This window comes from Eleginops maclovinus, chromosome 24 (genome assembly GCF_036324505.1).
Source record: "Eleginops maclovinus isolate JMC-PN-2008 ecotype Puerto Natales chromosome 24, JC_Emac_rtc_rv5, whole genome shotgun sequence".
Lineage (NCBI taxonomy): Eukaryota > Metazoa > Chordata > Actinopteri > Perciformes > Eleginopidae > Eleginops > Eleginops maclovinus.
In genome coordinates, this window is record NC_086372.1 from 3177511 (window position 1) to 3196944 (window position 19434).

A 19434-nucleotide genomic window follows, 5' to 3' on the forward strand; every position below is an offset into this window, starting at 1 on the left:
TTGCCATGGTGAGACTGAGACTTGTTTTGTGTGTTTGTTTGTTTACTTGCGTGTGTGTGTGTGTGTGTGTGTGTCACAGCAATTTTTTGAGCCACATCATCTGGCAGTGAAGCTGGCTGTCTAATTTGGGGAAATGGGCTTCTGCAGAAAAGCTTCCATATGACAGCCTCTGTGTGTGTGTGTGTGTGTGTGTGTGTGTGTGTGTGTGTGTGTGTGTGTGTGTGTGTGTGTGTGTGTGTGTGTGTGTGTGTGTGTGTGTGTGTGAGAGTTAATAAAGGAATCATTTAGGCCGATGTCTGCAGGCTATTATGTTAATACAATCAGTGGACAAAGAGTATCATTCATTTTATCCAAACACACATTTCCTCCCCTCCTAATCTTCCTTTTCCCTTCTGCTGCGCTTCACACTCACAAGATGTATGATGTTTTGTGAAATACATACACACACTTGGTCGCACACACACACACACACATACACACACACATACACACACACACAAACAGAAGGTCTCCCACCTGAGTCCCAGAGACTAATGTCCCCTTTACCTCACATTACGCATAATGTCCCCTACCTAACGCACAGGCACAGCCATCCAAAAGATGGAGCATCCGCTTCTAGACATCATATTAAACCACAATATTAACATACACACACACACACACACACACACACACACACAGGCACAAAGCCACTTTAGTGAATGGTGCAGCAGCCTTGCCTCTGATGTGCTTCACTTCCTGGCTCCCATTCAGAGGCATTAGAGCTCCAACATTACATGCTAATGATATCTGGTAATGCGCCGCGGAGGCATTGACATGCAGAATGAGTTTAAACTCATACGTACATGCAAAACACGGCGATACACTCGTCCTTCACGGAGTCATTTAGACTCTGTGGCGCGTGTGTGTGTCATACTAAACTGTGTGTGAGGCTTCGATACATCAAATGTGTTTACCCCCTTTAGATTGTGGGTCTGCCGGAACTGTGGTTGTGTGTTTGTGTACACACATTGTTGTATGTTTGGTTGCCTCGGTGTGTGTGTGACTGCTGGAGTGTGTATGTCACGCTACAGTGGTGTGTGGTGTGTTTGACCGGTGAAATGTCCTCTGAGTAAACAGCCTGTGTTTGTATGTGGAAACAGAGCCCAGAACCCAGATTACAGATGATTGAAACTGTATGCTCTCCCCTCTGTCTTTGTTTAAACCCCAGTGAGCTGCTGTAACCCTACACCTATTGAGCAAGCACATTTCACGCCACTATTCTCTACAAACAAACTTTAAAGCGGACCAATTCTGCTCAATTCCAGCTTCATATGAGCATCTTGTGTCTACTGTTTGCTTTAATGTTCAGAAAGCTCTATATCTGTGCTGATTCTCCAGATGTCTGACTGTAATCGATCCCATCCTAGTGTGACGATGAGTGTGAACTGCCTTCCCTATAATGTCATACTCTTCATATGACTGGCATGTTTGCATGAATAATACACACACATGTTAAGTGTAGGGGCACGTCTCTAACATGTGGTTATGTGTGTTTACATTACCACATGTGGGGCATTGCATGGGTTCCCCCTCTCTTGTTTGGCTGCACACGATACACGTAAATACTGAATATTCGTCCACTTCATTTAGATATTACTGAGGTTAAGCAGATAGCCTGAGGACAAATCTGTTCTGCTTCAGTAGCCCGACCAACAGCTTTTTTAAATCTATAATTCCAGTATGAGTTAAACTAGTTGCTCAAGGGTGTTTTGGCTGTTGAGTGACTGAACCTTGGACCTTTTTTAAGTCTCCATACTTATGTTCTTCTATCCTCCCTCTCCTCACAGATGGCACCCAGAGGAGCCGAATCTCGAACAGCGCCCCGCTACGAAGAGCTGGACCGGCAGTACCCCACGCAACCCAGGTGAGACCACTCACTGCAGGAAATAAAGGGATAACTTTGCCACTCCATCCCTTTGTGTCTCCAATACACGCGCACACACACACACACACACTCACACACACACACACACACACACACACAGCACAGACTAATCCTCTTTGGAGCTTATAATTAAATCTGGAGTGTTTGCCTTGGGAGCGTCTACTCATCCTAGGAATAGGAGTGCTCAGCTCTCCAGAGAGCAGGGCACATGCAGGAGGATCACACACACACACATACACACACACATGCACGCACACAGGGTGGTATGAAGAATGAATAACCTCTAGTGTAGGTTTAACAGAACTGCACGTGTTCCTTTTTATTAGTTTAAACTCTCTGTGTCAAATGAGGTACACACACATACCTGTCCACATTACAGTCCGTGAGACTGTGTGTGTGAGTGCACACGCCGAGCGAGCGCCATCTCTGTGATGTTGGCGACTGCCCCCCCCCACCCCACACCGCGAAAGCGAAGTGGAGCGAGGAAAGGGAGAGGAGGAGAATGAGGAAGAGAAGGGACACCGGGATGGAGAGGAGGAGGAGTGAGAAAAAGAGAACAGTCATTTCACGGGTTATTGCCCCCTCCTGATGTGACAGGCACCAGGGAGCGCAGACAGCAGCACCAGCTCTGGGTGGTGGGACACACACAGACACTGAGAATCTGAGAGAGAGGAGGGACAGGGCGATGAGCACAGGGACAGATTATCCAGCTGTGTAGACCCAAATGAAGACGGGCAGACCGAGAGACACCAGTCTGACCTTTGACCACTCCGACTGCACTTAGGCTCCGATAAAAGAAGCACTTATCAAAACCTTCTCCGGAATAATATTGAGGCAAGTCCAGAAAATTGAAAACCTCCCCAGGCGTTCAGAAATGAAAGTTTTATTTCCGAAATGATTAGTCGACCAGAATCTCAGAAATCCATTAAACGTTTGAATAAGTTTTAATGCTAGATGACCAAAGGTAGGCCCTTTAACTGCAGCCCTTTTAGACAAGTCATTCCACAATACACACAGGTGTTACCAAATGTTATAAATTACACATGTGTTTACCCTTCAATGACATGGCAAAACGCCTCATGTGGAAGGGTCCTATTCTCTGTTCTAGCCTCTTAAATGTAAGAATTTAATGCTTAATATCCTTAAAAGATGTATTTATTTGGCTTTTACATTGTTGGTGAGACAAAACAGGACATTTGGAAACATCTGGGTAATCATTACTTACATTTTTCTCTATTTTCTTCCATTTAATTGACCAGAAATAGTCATTGAACTCATCAGCTTTTCTTAAATAATTGGACTATACTTAATTAATTGACAGCTCAAGTGGTTTTATTTTAAAGGGGCCATAGTAAAGGCACAAAATATGAACCTGAAAATGAGCAGAATCCTCTTCAAGTGCAGATGAGCAGCCATCATGTTCTCTGGCTTCTATTGTGTGGCCTTCAGATACAAAGGAAGGCTCAGATGATGTTCATTACCTCAAGAAATCTTCTCTAATTGTTGTTTGTCTCCTCTTTGAAGTATTTTTAGGCCAGAGACCCTCCGGATAGGATTCGTTTGAAATGCATACAGTACAGTTAAGATGCTTCTGGGACATGTGCCTCAGCAGAGGAGCAACAAGAGGCAGAGGAGCAGAGCCAGATAGAGTTTGAACACTATTCAAAGTCTCATGTTTGTGTTCTTGTTTGTGTAAAGATAAATCATGACTCCTCAGTCCCCCCCCCCTCAGAAACTCCCACTAGCATAAATACAGAGGCGAGAGGAGGGAGGACGCAAATATATTCCGGGAATTCTTTTTTTTTATCGAGGGGAAGAACAGGAGAGAAAGAGAGAGCAGACCCAGTGGTGAATTGAATGCATTTTTCAAAGTGGAGCTGAACTTTGTGCGAAATCCCCCCGGGGGCCGCCATTATTGAAAGCCATTTCCTCTCAAAATGAGTGCGGCTCCACCATTGGCCTGGCTCTCATTAGCATACATTTGGCCTGCCTTTGTGTGGAGCCGGCTGGGGCTGCAGCTGGAGGGGTGGGAGTGGAAGAGGTGTGTGTGTGTGTGTGTGTGTGTGTGTGTGTGTGTGTGTGTGTGTGTGTGTGTGTGTGTGTGTGTGTGTGTGTGTGTGTGTGTGTGTGTGTGTGTGTGTGTGTGTGTGTGTGTGTGTGTGTGTGTGTGTGTGTGTGTGTGTGTGTGTGTGTGTGTGTGTGTGTGTGTGTGTGTGTGTGTGTGTGTGTGTGTGTGTGTGTGTGTGTGTGTGTGTGTGTGTGTGTGTGTGCATGGATAGTACAGGAGAAGCACCTCACAGATGGGAGAAAATGGAGAGAGGAGAGGCATGAGTCAGAAGGATGGCGATGAAATTGAAGCACACATTTGAATATTTCACTTTAAGTGTCAAACATGTCCGTCCTCATTGTAGCTCTCTGAGAGAAAGCACATAAGTAGGGCCCATTCAACTGGGAGTCTTCAGTGTTTTTGGGTCTCTTTCTATTGCATCTGTTCAACTGATTTTGACTTTTTGTAGCTTTTAAAAAATACACTTTCCTCCCTGTCCAAAAAAAAATAAGTTGCCTTCCTAGAATTTATCAGATTTCATTTCACTGGCAGATATTATTCCCAGCTCTCAAATCAAGAGTTTCTTTAGACCTGAAGGAGTGGATGCCAAGGAAGCATGGAAAGAAAGTGTACCTCCGCTTGGGACTCGGTGCCGAGAGCTCCTGCACTGCAGCCAACACGAGGAGAAGTCTGGGAAAGAAGATTTGGAGACAGTCGAGAGGTTGGCCCCCGGGGAGGGTGATAGTGCTACTTTGGCTCTTACTTCTGTCTCCGTCGGCCATTAACGCCGGGGTGCAGCTCAGCCTGTGGATAGGCTGTGAGCTTGGGGACACGCACAGATGCAGGCGCACACACCACCATATGGAGCACATTAACATCATTACCAACTCAAAGCAGCGGGTCATGGGCTCAGCGACCCAGCCCGGGGTTATCCAATCAGAGCAACCCCTGACCCACTCCCCCAAGGTGATTGGATTAGGAGGGCTAGGTTGGCGCGACAACTGTGCTGATAATTGGTTGATTGATGTGAAGCCGCTGAGTCAGAGAGAACCACATCTGGGCAGTGGAGCTGACCCACTGAGGAGGAGGCAAGGTGTGTGAGGCACAGGTGGTGCATTCTACAAATTCTAGGCAGCAAAGAAAGAAAATCTGAGGAATTTAGCTAAATGTTTTTTGCTTATGTCTTTGAGTGTAATGTTAGCGCTGGCAATGTCCGTGAGTCGGTCCTTCTAAAGAACTTCTAGCACGTACCTCTTTCTGTCAAGCAGCCTCTCAGGTTCTTTTGTTTGTGGACTGAACGCTCAGTGCCCTAATCAGGCGCTCTCGGACCCTCCTTGAAAACCACAGGGCAACCTCTTGATTGTCCTCAGCATGTTGAGTATCCTCCGGTATGTGGGGGAAGTATCCCTGAAGGACTCTTATCTGACCTTCCTGGAAAGTGCACACACTTTCACCCACTTTCCCAGTCTTACAGCCACTTGGTTTTCTCCTCCATGCCTCAGCACATGGGCATTTTCACCCTGGGCTTTGTCTGTCTTTGTCTGCCTTAATGAGCCATGTCAAGCCTGGACAACACAAAATAGCAAAGAATGAATGACTCAGCCCCTTCAGAGGGAAAGAAACGTGTCTTTTTAATTGTGTCAACTGGAAAAAAACATCCAAAAAGTCCCTCCTGTCCCCCACTATTGTTTGTATTTCAAATCTGTAATATTGTTAAATCCTGTACTTGCACGGATGGCTTTTCAAGGTCAGGGGAGGAATTGTATTTTCTGTGCACTCGCCTCATCTTTATTAAAACCCCACTCTGCTTCTCACAGCTTCATAAATGATCAAGTGAAGCCCGGCTCGCTGCTGTCCAGCTGTCGAATGACTCACTTAAAGCTCGCCCAACTCAGTTAGAGTTATTGTCTCCGTAACTTATCTAATTTCTCCGGTCCTGGAGAGTCTTCCCTCGTAATCGTTTTTCTGCCTTCGGCCCATGACAGCTGCTGATGTCGTTCCCAGACCCTCTGTGATTGGTTTAAAAGGTGACGTGACCCAGGTCTTTTATTGTTAAATAAGCAACCCAAGAGCATCTGAAGCAATGTGGGGATTATTGTGTTTGATTTCCCGAGAGGTGTCCTGCCCCGCTTCTTATTTGCCGACCCTTTATGAGGCAGCGGTGTTTGTCCTGCTAACGGGGTGTGTGTAACAGTAATGGAATCAGAGGTAGAGATGAAAAGCTTTAGCTAGCCAGGCACCAGTGGCTTTACCTATTTACAACAACCCCCCCTTTATTGGTCAACTTCTTCTGATTGCATCAATCCTTTGTCAGGTCTGTGTTCAGGAAAATGAAATCATCTCTTTCTAAATAAACAAAAGCAGACACAAAAACTGTCACGTACAAGTCTGCAAACACAGACGGACAGGCAGCTCTGTGGTAGACAGGTCGGCTGGCTTTGAAATGTCCTCTTCTTTGCACCGGATGCTATACAATCTAACAGAAAGGGCATACAGTGAACTAAGTTTGAACTGCGAATTATCTGAGAAAGTTGCGGCCAGCCTAAAGCCTCTCCCATCTGTTTCTGTCGTTAGCTGCTGCTCCCTCAGCACGGCTCTATTACATGATAACTCTCCCTCTTTGAGAACTGTCCAAGACGTAAATCTGCCCTTTGACCGCCTTAGCAACAGCTTCTTTCACTTTTCGGGTTGGCCAAAGGAAAGCACTTGTACTGTTGCAGTCATGTTCTTTATGTAGAATAACTGGTTAATGATCGTGTCCTGAAGCATGACATCACTACAGCCAGGAATGAGCTATTCTAAGTTCACACACTGATGTCCCGCTGCCTCCTGTCTCTCCTCACCTTCTCATTTCCAGCAGAAAGCCTCCCTCTTTAGCCGTCCCCTCTGCTACCTGCTTCTCCGTCACCACACAGAGTAGCACAGAGCGTAAACACGGGCCCATTTAGATGGGGCACGTGTGTGTCGGTGAGAGCCAATTTCCACTGCTGTTGTTGACATAGCCCGGTTTGGTTAGCAGCGCTGCCTCGGTGGCCGGGGCCAGAGTGGCTAATGGTTTCCTCTGTAGGGGAGCCAGGGGCCTGCTCTGTGTCGGTAGCACTCAGCTAGCACAGCCCATTAGCGACTGTGTGAGTGTGTGTGTGTGCAGGGTTAGGAGAAAGATGAATTTGGGGAATCTGGAGAATGCATCATGCACTAATGAGTTTGTAAACATACTGTAATACATCTTTTAAATAAACAATAATTCATCATGTGTTTCAGCTCTGTCTTCATCTGATCTTTAAGAAACCATAGACTGTGGATTTTTAATAATTGAGACATTTCCAGCTGATATCTCTACAAATTATGACACATTTTACCCAGAAAAGTGTGTACACATGCACATGAATGTGTGTGTGGGGGAGTGTTTGGCAGTGGAGTGCAGCAGCTGTTTTTCTGCAGAGCAATTATTGCATTTAGCATGCACCGCGTGTCTGTAGCTCGTCAGTCGGCTAACAGGTGAGCGCATCGCTGGCAGATGTGCTTACATATGCCTGGGTGCTGCATCTGTATGTTCTCGTTTTAATGAATGAAATGTGCAAATCCATTATTGTGAGTGCGGTTTAACATTTGCACTCATTCTTTATGCATGTGTGGGAACAAAAGAGACAAGCTCACACACAAACAGGGTTACACTTTAAACTGAAGGCAGAGCAGGTAAACAGTACCAGGTAAATAATAATAACTACTACTACTAACTATTACTAATTTCCTCCTTCCGTTTCCTGGGGGCAGGTGCAGGGTAACCCCCCCACCTCTTATTCCCCATGCTTCCACCATACACACAAATTCCTCCCTGTCATAAGACGGAAGCACACACTTTCCCTCTCACTGTAATCACACACACTCACTGCACACATGTGGATGTAATATTCAGGCTGCTCTCAGAGGGGGGTGGGGGGGGTGAGGTATATGGTGCTGATGTGCTGGAAGTGTGAGTCAGATGTATTACACGGCGTGTCATTACAGCACTGCACTCTCCGGGTCCCTGCGGCTCACATCACACCCTGTAGCTGAGACACACACACATCTGTCTGCCGCTAGACCTGCTCCTCTTCTCCTCTCGGCCTCTGTTTGTATTTCATTTAGTTGCAAATGCATGAAATTTAGAGAGCATTTACTACTTTACTCCCCTTACATTTGGTGATATCTCTCTCTGTTCCTTCCGTTTGTTTTCCTTTCTCACGCCTCCTCTCTTCTGCACAGATAGCACACACGAAACATCTCACATCGACATCTACCAATACAAACACAACCACGCACTCATCCTCTGACTCCTTTTTGGACATTTCAGGTTACCAGAGGCCCACAGAAACACACAAAGACTGAACACATTCACTTCCAAACATTTCCAGCCTGCAGCCAGCTGTGTGACCCAGGGATGAGGAGCTCTCTGTGGGTCACTGAGGCCTGTGGACCCCCTAATCCCTCAGCTGCTTGCCCGCACACACACACACAAATGCCATTTACCATAATATGTCAGGACTGTCTGCTTTTATGCAATGCTTTTACAATAATATCACATTTTGATCAACAAAAATTACAGATCCTCGCTTCCCTTCTCCTCCTGCAAACAGTTACATTTAGACGCTCTCTCTGATATGAGTGGTCCCGTATGAGCAGGAAAAAATCAGCCCATGCAGCCACTACTCCTGGACTACTAAGCCATGGGTCAAAGGTCATCCAGACCCGTGTACCCAGGCACTGCAGGAATGTTTCCTACTTCATTCATGCCTTCCAGAAAATTGAACAAAGAACCTATTTAAGGGTGCCTTCACCCCAAAACGGTTACTTTTCATACAAACTCTGGCTTATTTATTTTGGGTTTGTGCAAGATTGGTCATAATTAAGACAATTGAGAGTGTGTTTAGAGCAGAGTTACTGTAGGGGAAATAAAAAGAGTGCACATGGAAGATGTTACGGGGACAGTTACCAGAGGAAGATGAATATTCGGTGGAAGAAAAAGCGGAAATTGTAGATTGCAGAGAGTCTGAGTGGGGGGCGGGGGATTAGGAGAGTGATGAGAGAAGAATGGGGCAGCCAGCGGTGGTTCCTGTCCGTTTGGGTGGCCCTGAGTCGGGTAGAGGACCCAGGTGTTCCCCCTCCTCTATATCCTCCTTTCTTTCCTTCCCTCTGTGCCTCCCCTGGTGGCCTTCACCATTTAATCTGGATTAATGAGCAGCCTGACCTTCATCTCTCTCCCTCTCTCCAGTGTTTGAGAGTTTTTACCCAGACTGCCTCTGCTCTCTTTCTCTTTCCTCTTCTCTTCATGCTCCCTTATCTCAAGCATGTGTGTGTGTATCTGTGTGTTTGTGTGTGTGTGGCTCTGCTGACTGACAAGGCAGCGCTGTTCATTCCTGGGACCACCTGTGTATCCTGTCCCACCGCTCTGTTTGGGTGGTCACAGAAAAAAGACACACTGATATATCTGGGACACACACTCTTATAGAAGTCCACGTCACCAGCGTCCATGAATATCCTCCAGGGAAGTCCTCTTTTGCACACACACACACACACACACACACACACACACACACACACACACACACACACACACACACACACACACACACACACACACACACACACACACACACACACACACACACTAGCTAATCTGCGGTGAGTGAGCCATTCTAATTGGCCAGTCAACAGGTGCCGGGCTGGACTCGAGGGGGTGGGGGGGGACGAAGGGATATGATTGCAGAACAAGGGGAGAGGGCTAAGCTCAAGGCTTCTGTGTAATCACTACAGTGGGAGCCATTGTTGAAGGGTGGGAAGTAAATGTCTAAATCTGTTCCGCTGTGTTCTCCCGCTGAGTGATGCAGGATAATAGTTGATGAACGCTTTCAAATTAACAATAGCATCAAAAAACGTGTGTTTCCTGTTTGTTTTCTGCAGTTATTTATGCAAGATATCAGTAATCTGGAGAAGTGATTCATCAAATGCTACGTTTGTCCTTGGGAAAACGTTTTCCTTTTCCTTAACCACACAAAAGCATTAGTGCTGAACAGCTAATATGAATTGTATCGCAGTATGGACTGAATGGAGAGAGCCAGAACTAGAAATTGCAATATACACACTTGTGGTAAACGGCCTTTACAAACACAAAGAGGATCGAGTTTATGCTGACTTTCTCAGGACTAACTTAGTTGTGGCTGTTTGGTACCAGCACTGTATAGGCGTGTGCCTTTGGTTTATACTCGGCTGTTACCATTTCTATATATGGCCTAGAAGAGGTCGTGATGCCGTCTTTGTTAGTGTTTACAAAGATACTCAATTTAGGATGTTGACAGGGCCGCTTGTAGATCACCACGGGTATAAATAGGAGAGTTTCCCCTCCAGTTTTAGATCTGCTTACTTGTTATAGCAAGATATGCGTGTCACCCGGCGCTGGAAACAGCACATAAGATGGAAAACATTTGAATGGGCCTGTGAAAGGTGAGCGGCCCTCCCTCTTTTATTTTTCCCTGACTCTCCCCTCCTCTCTTTTTTCTCCCTCCTTCCGTCTCCCCAAGTCCCGCGTGTCGCCTTACCCCAGGGTTTAGCCCCTAATCACCCGGAGCTACGGGGAGGGAACCGGAGACTTCCAGCTGGCTGCCTCGTTACTGCAGACCCCTGGGACACACACACTCACACACATTCCTACACACTCCAGCTAAACACACACACAGCCTCATATATGCTTACCGAGGCATTTGCTGTTATCTCTTGGCATCTCTCCATCCACGTTCCCCCCACAACTCGATCCTGCCAAGGCCACAGCCTCGCACTGCAAACTGAATAACAGGAGGAGGCTTACCGCAAGGGGGGGGCACGCCCTCCGCTCCAAACCAGTTTAAACCAGTGTTAAATATTGTCTTTCTCTATACTCTGAAAGTCCTACAATCCACATAAAGTTAGCAAGCAAATTTTCCATATTTCTTTTCCAGGAGGGATCCGTATGATTACCCAACTCACTCCAGACCGGTGCCAAGGGACCCGGCCCCCTACCAGGGCCGTGTGCAGGCCCCCAACAACCAGCGCTACTACCCCTCGTCCCCCCGAGCAGATCAGCAGCACCGTGCCGCAGTGAGGCAGGACGTCCTGCCGCCCCCCAACGCGGGCCAGAGAGGGCGGCATTACTACGAAGCCGCAGGAGGGCGAGTGGACGGGTACCGACAGGCCAGCCCGGGAAGATACGCCAGCCCGGAGAGGCATCCCGACACCGGGGAGCGCTACGGGGACGACAGGCAGAAGAACCCTCTGATAGGCGCAGTGTAGAAGGTACATACAGTATATTTAACTCCAGCTGTCTCCGAGGCTAGCGGAGGTTTCGCCGGTTAGTTTATCTGATAAAAGAACAAGAAGCTCTGAGGCTGAAACCAGGCTTATTTCCAGGAGTGTCTGGTCGCAACTCTGGCCGGCCTTAACTAGCGTGTACATATATAATCATGTTGCAACCACTTTGTGAATAAACGTGCCAATGTGTATTTTGATAGGTTTTATAATGAAGTTAAATTCAGGGCGTATATAGATAGAGTTAGTGTGTATAGAATCATCTCTTTTCCAGCGTTTTCCACAAGCTGCAAAGGAAATAAAGGAATCACCTTGACCACAGGAGACACAGGAAGTCGACAAAACAGGAAACAGGAAGTAGCCCCACTTCAAAGTGTCCTCTTGTCCTTGATGTTGGACTTCCTTCACATCCTGCTGTCACACTTATTTTTTTGCCTTTGATTATTCAGATAGAGACGTGGCTTATAGATATACTGTACATGTGTTAAATGCTTTGTATATGAGTTTGATTAATAAAGTGTATACATCTTGATCCATACACAAGATAATATAATATATGGAGCAACTAATGAAGCATTTTGTCTTTAACTACTATTCAAAGTGTCAAAACGTGCTTTGATTTAAACATGCTATCACAAAAATGCATGACTTTTTTTTAAAATACAAATATTTTGCATTAAATACTTTTGAAATTCAGTCTCCGAGCCGTACTGAATTATTTCATCCTATTTCTGTTTCATTTAAGTAATTATCCAGATTAGTCAAAGGCTGTGAGTCATCACTTTAAAAATTCATTAAAAATACTCAGCTTAATTTCTCCGAGCACAATCTCCAGATAAATTTGCCCCACGAGATGACTGATAAGAGTAGCCGGCGTTCTGATAATGACTAAATCATATTCAACAATTAGAGGCAGGGAAATCTCCACTAGAAAATGAATACTGTCCAATTTGCTCTCAGAAATAAAGATGGCACTGATTGGTGAAATTAGACTTGAAATGGGGAATAATTAGAGTGTGGAGAAGGCTTTTACTATCAGTTAGTGTTTAATTAGCGTCAATGCCAACAAGGAGCCGCTGATCCACCTCGTCTCTGACCACCCCACCCCGTCTGATTTTAAATAGACTTCAAACATATAGAGGCTTCAGGACAATGAACTATTTCCCATACAAGCTGAGTAACACATAAACAAATGCTTATTATAACCCACTTCTGTTCATATTAAAAGCAGCATTACAAAGCTGGGTAAACAACAAGAAGGAAAGCACACAGCCGCCGTCTGCTGACCATCCTGTGATGACACAGAGTTCAAGCCCATAAACATTTCCATACTTTAAAAAGAGGGTTCATTAACAGTCACATGTAGCTTGACGATCCACCAGAGGCATTAACACGGCGCTACAATGCATGGATAATGGCATCAGGCGATGGTAATGCCTGTAAAAAGCTGTTTAAGGACATTCAGTGTCGGCTGATGAAAACTTTGCATTTATGGGGTGTTTAAACTAAGAGAACACACCAAAAGGAAGAAGGAACTGACCAGAAACAAGCTAATAACTTGAACCAAGTGTTGTCGTCAATAAATGTTTCCACAGTCGTAAATGAACCGTAAATCTGTAAAGGAGCCCTATTATGCAGATTTCCAGGTCTATGTTTGTGTTTTCTGCCTCTGCAATGTTCCATCTGCAGGGATTGCATGGTCTGCATCCTCTGCAGACCATTTACATGCACAGAAACCTATATGACAACCTGCAGGAAAAGGAAACCCCCCCCCTATTATTTACACCTATAACGATGGCAGTGTTTCCTGTGCATGAGCGATGTGTTCTGTCTTGAGTTCAACACATCTCCCAGCACTTAAGCGTACTTTAAAGAATTACTACGCAGTAAACAGTCTCCTCCAAGTGCTTGTGGTCAGTTTGCTGCCAGACAGGATAAACAACAGCACGGCCGGAACATCGCAGTATTAATTGTTTCTAACGTCCATTAAACGAAACCTCCGAAATCACTGTCAGCCGCTGTGTGTGTGTGTGTGTGTGTCTTGTGAGTTCACGGTCATTTAGAAGAGACTTTTTAAGTTCAACCACATGACACACGCTCAGACTGGACGTGGTCACGGCCTTCGATACGCCGGCAGACATATTTTCATGCCTAGCATCAACACTTTTCCTCCCCCCCCCCCCGCCCACACACACAAAAGCTTTTTTTCTCATCTCCGCCTTTATTCAAAGTTCCTCGATTCTCCTTTCATAAGAGCCGCTTACATTTCCTTCTTGTGTTATGAGTTTGAATTAATTTGACACTTCATAAGCCCCGATTCTTGTTGCAGAAGAGGGAAAGAGCACGGGCTGTTCCCCAGTCGACTGTCATGAACCGCGGGTTGTGGGAGAATTCCCCGGTTATGTTCTCGCAGCATTACCTATTCCGCCGGCGCTCCTGTCGAACACCTTAGCTTGTTAGCATGTGTCAATCAAAAGGGGCACTCTGGGGAGGGCAAAGTGGAGAGCAGGAACGCTTATCTCTCCCACACAGCTCCCAAAAAGACAGACAGAAAGAGATGGAGGTGGGGGGGGGAGTACAGTAGTGAAGGTACGTGTGAATGCTCTCAGTGACCTCGGCCTGAGCGCCCCCCCCGTGCTTCTTTCATCCTCTTCATTAAAGGCACATTCCACCGCATTAGCCCGCCGTCCTTCTGTCCTTCACCTGCCGCCATTCATTTCAATCCAGCCCTCGTTAGAGGCATCATGGTCTGGGGACGGACAGCGGGCCGAGCGCTGCCTCTCATTTAATTATACAGTTCATTAGAAAGCGGGCCCGCCTCCCCTCCCAGGTCTGAGACAGGCCATGGGAATAGCTGGTGGCTAATGTGCAGTTTAAACGGCCTGAATATGGAGATTGGGTGGAGTTATGGATTGCCGTTAGCCGTTAGCCTGCCCTTCACCCACCTCATTGGCTTTAATGTCTGCTGTGTAGCCTTTTGATTCAGTATCACTCAAGCTGGAGTGTGCTCTTTCAGCCAGCATGTTTGTTTGATATTGTTCACGAGCTGTGAAATTGAATTTCCACACTCGGGCTGATATTGGAAATAATTTCATATCCTGTGCAATATTCCTGCTAGGTTTCACCTTGTGCTGTGTTTAAGACGTCCGTTTGTACTTAATGTCTTCTTCCTTTTTCGCTGAGTCGATGTTAATTTACACCACGTTTACCCTAAAAAGCAGCGAAAGGCTTCCTGCCTGCCTCTCGCTTTGCCCACACACACACACACACACACACACACTCCATCTCTTACACTAAACTGTAGCCATGGCAACGTGGTCGCCGCTCCTGGCACAGCAGCAGAGCTGATGACATCGTCGTGGCAACAATGAAAGGTTCATGTTTCCCATTATCGGGGGAAATGCTGGATTTCTTTTGGATTATTTTAGGGCAGGGTCAGTGAGCCCCTGGAACATCGCATCCTGTCAAACCCTTCATCGACAAAAACTACGGTCCCTTTGTTCTCTGCTGAGACGCTGCTACCACGTCACACACACTGGAACGCCATCTGCGCTACATTCAGCCCAGTGTGCTGAGCTGTAGCACAAATACAAACCTACCTTCAGTATGCCACACACAACATTTATAGCTCAAAGTTTGGTGGCACTTGAGATGTTTTAATGTAGTTCTTATCAAAAATATCTTGGATGATTATCCCTCCTCAAAGAAAGGGTTTGCATTGTTTCTTTGCTGGTCATATTCCTGCATCTGTAGCCTCTTAAATCTTACTTATACTCACAAGCGCTTGTGCTCATCTTCAAAGAATTTTCCGCCCTGGTTGCATGCAAAGAACATATTCTATAAAGGAGCAAGAAGTCAACAAGTGTTACTTGAAAATAGCCATAAAAACAAACATCCAACAACTAAGATCTGTGGAGGAATCACCTGTAAGCAATCAAGAGAAGAGAAAGACTTTTGAATCAACTCAATTGAAAATACTCGATGCTTGCACACACGCATGCATTTACCAGGCTGCACCTTCCTGCCTGCATTCCAAACTTTCCAAATCTTCTCCTTAAATATCTCCCCGGACCCTCTCAGCTTTCCCATTTCCCCAGAGAATAGAAAACCCCAAGAAGTTCTGCCGTGCACTCTGATGCTACCCCGGGGCTAGTGGTGCGGTTCACTGGGTTGTGATGTGGCCGGCAACAGCTGAAGTCTGTGACCCCTGGACCCCATCCATCAGGCTTTCAGCACCAGCCCTGGCCTCTGACACACACAAAACTCCAGCCAAGCAAAGAAAGCACGCAACGGGGAAGTGCTTCGATGTCAGGGAGACACTGGAAGCATATAAAATGATATGGAGGCACTTTGTCCAGCACTTGACATGCATACAGTACAAATCGGCATGCAAGTTAACACAGTGTGGGTGAGCATGTAGTTAAGAATATTTCCAGTGTGCTGCCAAACTGTGGTTGTGTGTGTGTATGTGTGTGTGTGTGTGTGTGTGTGTGTGTGTGTGTGTGTGTGTGTGTGTGTGTGTGTGTGTGTGTGTGTGTGTGTGTGTCCCAGACTGAGCTGTCTGTCATGCACACACTCATATCTTTGTTTAAAATCTCATTCTAATGCAAACTGTTCATATGCTTTCACTGCTGTCTTACACACACACACTTTACAGCACTCGCACATGTTACCAGTGTGTGTGTGTGTGCGCGTGTGTGTGTCAGAGGCTCAGCTGACTGCCTGGCAGTCACTGTGAAATTGGCGCCCTTCTCATACAGATGCCAGGTGTTTTGCTTGGCAGCCAGGGGTGCTGGGGGTGAGCTTGTGTCAGGGGTGTTGGGTTGCTGTGAACGGCAGGGAAAAGTTGGGCTAATATGTCGTGTGTCCCTGTTAGCCCGGCCGCTTGGCTGAGGCCGAGCTGCGCCACGTCCAAGTGGAATTAGAGACTGCTTAGTTTCCGCATGAGCTTAAAAAAGAGAGTGATATATTGTCTTCTGTAAAAACCACACACACACACACACACACACACACACACACACACACACACACACACACACACACAAACAACCTGGAGCACAGTGAGTCCTGTGGTCCCGTTTGTCCTGATGGGTCAAAATAAAAGGTCAAAGGGTCAACCTTTTTTGTAGTTTTTGACCTGACACTGTTTGGTTCCTAGGAGGTAAACAAGGTTGAGTCTTAAAGGAACAGTTCAACATTTTGAAAACTATTTTTAAATGGAAATTAGACAGTTAAGCTTAGCGTAGCTTACCACAATGACTGGCAGTGGTAGGGAACAGCTAGCATGGCTCTGTTTAAAGGCTACAAAATCTGTGTAGAAGATCTTTATTAACTTGTTGTATCTTGTTTTTGAACAAACTATCTGTAGCTCCTCTCTGCAAGGAAGCAAAAATGTGATGCTCCGGTGTTAGACTTTATAGATTTAACTTCCATAAAGTCGGGACTGTAAAAGATTGAATCCATGCACCAGAATGAGAGATTTATACTCGCAATAATTATCCCGTCATGCAACTCGATAGGATCTTAAGTGAATAATAAGTGAGTGAATGTTTACAATAAATGCTGCACAATGCATCTTGTTCTTTATGGAAAACATATGTTTAACGGAAACATTCCTCCACCAAAAGCAAAGCAAATCATAATGTCATGCACCAGCCTCTATATGTTGGTTCCAAGTGGAGTTTAATTTCTCAAGTCACATGTGCGTCCATGCAGCTGCAACAAACAGGCAGGTCATTTGATTTCCAGCCTCATTTTCTTATTGCAGAGATGGTCATTCCAGCGTGGATTAGATAAGGGTGAAGACAAAGTGGAGCCTCATTGGAAAGTCGCTGTAGCAGCCAGCAGTGTAATCCATCCACGCATTCCTTCCAGAGAATGCCAAACAGCTCGCTGAAAATGAGCTGTGGACCCGACTCCATTAGATCTCCGCTCTATCTTTCAAAAACACACACATCTCGCACTGAAGCTGGGAGCAACACACACACACACACGCCTGCCACTAGCTTCATTAGTGCTAAGAAATGTCCCGCTCGTTAAGGCGAGGCAATTAGTGGCTAATTGAGAAGCTCTCTGCAGTGAAGACAAACCTGCTTCCTCCTCTTATCACCTTCCTCCCCACAAGTGTGTGACCAGTTTGTGCATCACCTCCAGCTCATTTTCTTCAGGCGATTGTTCACTACAGAGCTGCAGCCTGGGGGAAATAAGCAGCAAAACAGAGAAGTCTTTCATTTTGATGCAACACTCTTTTTATTGCAGGAAAGAGTTTCCCGTGGATGAGCGAAAACACGATACACATTTGCCATTTTTCAAGACAGTTTAGAGCTGCCGAGTTGTCTCATGCGATACACAAAGAAAAGGCATAATAAGGAGTTTCAGAAGTCTTTTCTGTGTGCGTTCCCCTTCATTATGCCTCCTTTGCATACATAACAGCCACACACTTCCTCACAAAAACAAGTTACCAACTGCCTGCCCTTCTCACTCCGCAGCTTGACTTTCCATCTCTCCGTCTCTGTTTCTCTTCGACACACTCCTCCGTCTCCTCTTTCCATTCTGTCACTCCTCTCCCCCAATTCCTCGCAGTCCGCAGATAAGCTCTATGATAGGGAGGAAATGAGAGACACACACACACACACACACACACACACACACACACACACACACACACACACACACACACACACAGCCTGCCAATTTCTTTTAAAAAGCTGAAAACTCTGCAGATAAGATTAGCATGCAAAGAAATATTGAACTTTTTTTAGCAGCAAGGCTCATCCTGACTTGGTCCTACAGGGGGCACAGTCCTTATTACCCCTAATGCACTTGTGTGACCTCCTCCCTGATTTATTTGCACATTCCCTGGCACGGCCTCGCACTCACAGAGTACCGTCGCCTTGAGTGATCCACAATCTTTCCTCAACAAACATAGATTAAATTAGTTCAGTAAATAAACTCCACACACATACACACACACACACACATACACACACACACACACACCCTTGTTCTCCATGTACCCGCTCACATCATGGATTTCCCCTGTATGTGACCTGCTCGCTCTGACCACCCTCTGAGAGAGTGTGTTTTTATAACACGCCTTATCTCAGCCCACCCCACTTCACAGGAGAAGGACAGACGGGGGGACGGAGGGGGGTGAGCCGGGGATTCCCTGTGTGTTTTCCTTAATTCCTAGCAAGGACAAACACATACGTGCATGCACAGAGCATTTTATAATGCAGTTTGCACCAGATTGTGTGTGGGCAGATAGAGGTGACGCACACACATGTATAGCAACGCCTTGAGGAGGGGGTTAAGGCCTGTGGGTGCCCATGTCACATCCTATTCCTCCTCTTGAGTGGAGCAAAGTGAGCAACAGCAACCTATGGATGTGTGTGTATGTGTGTGTGTTGATTCATACAGTGCCAGGAGATGTGTGAGTCAGTTAAGCAGAATTGACAGTAGGAAAGGTGCCTTGTGCTGTGAATTCCTGTATTTCTACATAGCTTAATTCTAATTCTTTATAAAAACATTTAAACTGTGTGACTTGTTGGCCCAGTTCCACCTCATATACTCTCTGACTTTGGCTCGATGCGTTCACACTGCAGGCCTCAGGGCTCAGATTGCAATGTGAACAGGTCACGGTCACACACAGCACGCTGTAGAAAGGAGAGTAAACATGGAGGCCAGTGAAGTCAGCGTATATGGACCGCATGTATGGAAAACCTTTTACGAGTCTGGATTTAATACACTTTTTCATCTTGTATGCATGGATTTTGTTTGAATGGGAACATGGAAGCAACTAGAAATATCTAAAACTAATATCAGTGTCACGTGGCAGCACGGACTGCAGACTGAAGCAGCTGTTGAGGGTCCCTTTGATTACACTTCCTCACACTTCCTCTCTGCTTGCTGCTGCTATCTCAGACTACCCTCTCGCCAAACAAAACATTGATATTGGACGAGTCCTCAAAACCCCACCTTTGGTTCAGTGTCAATGTCATTGTACACTGATAATTGGCCTTTTTCAGAAACAGGAAGAGTATGATTTATTTTCATTGCTAGGAAAAACATCCACATTATATTTCTCAGTGTGTTTTTAGTACTGTTCATGTTACAATAAGAATAAAAAGATAAGGATGTGTAC

General features: G+C 46.0%; 1 protein-coding gene across 1 annotated transcript in view; it reads left to right on the top strand.

The window, feature by feature from the left end:
- pard3ba (par-3 family cell polarity regulator beta a) overlaps positions 1-11987 on the top strand; it is a 109095-nt gene extending 97108 nt beyond the window's left edge. Inside the window, exons 23-24 of the mRNA XM_063878041.1 lie at positions 1830-1906; positions 10946-11987. Coding sequence (XP_063734111.1) covers positions 1830-1906; positions 10946-11276 — 408 coding nt within the window. The 3' untranslated portion in view covers positions 11277-11987. The remainder of the gene's footprint in view (positions 1-1829; positions 1907-10945) is intronic.
- The last annotated feature ends 7447 nt before the right edge of the window (positions 11988-19434 follow it).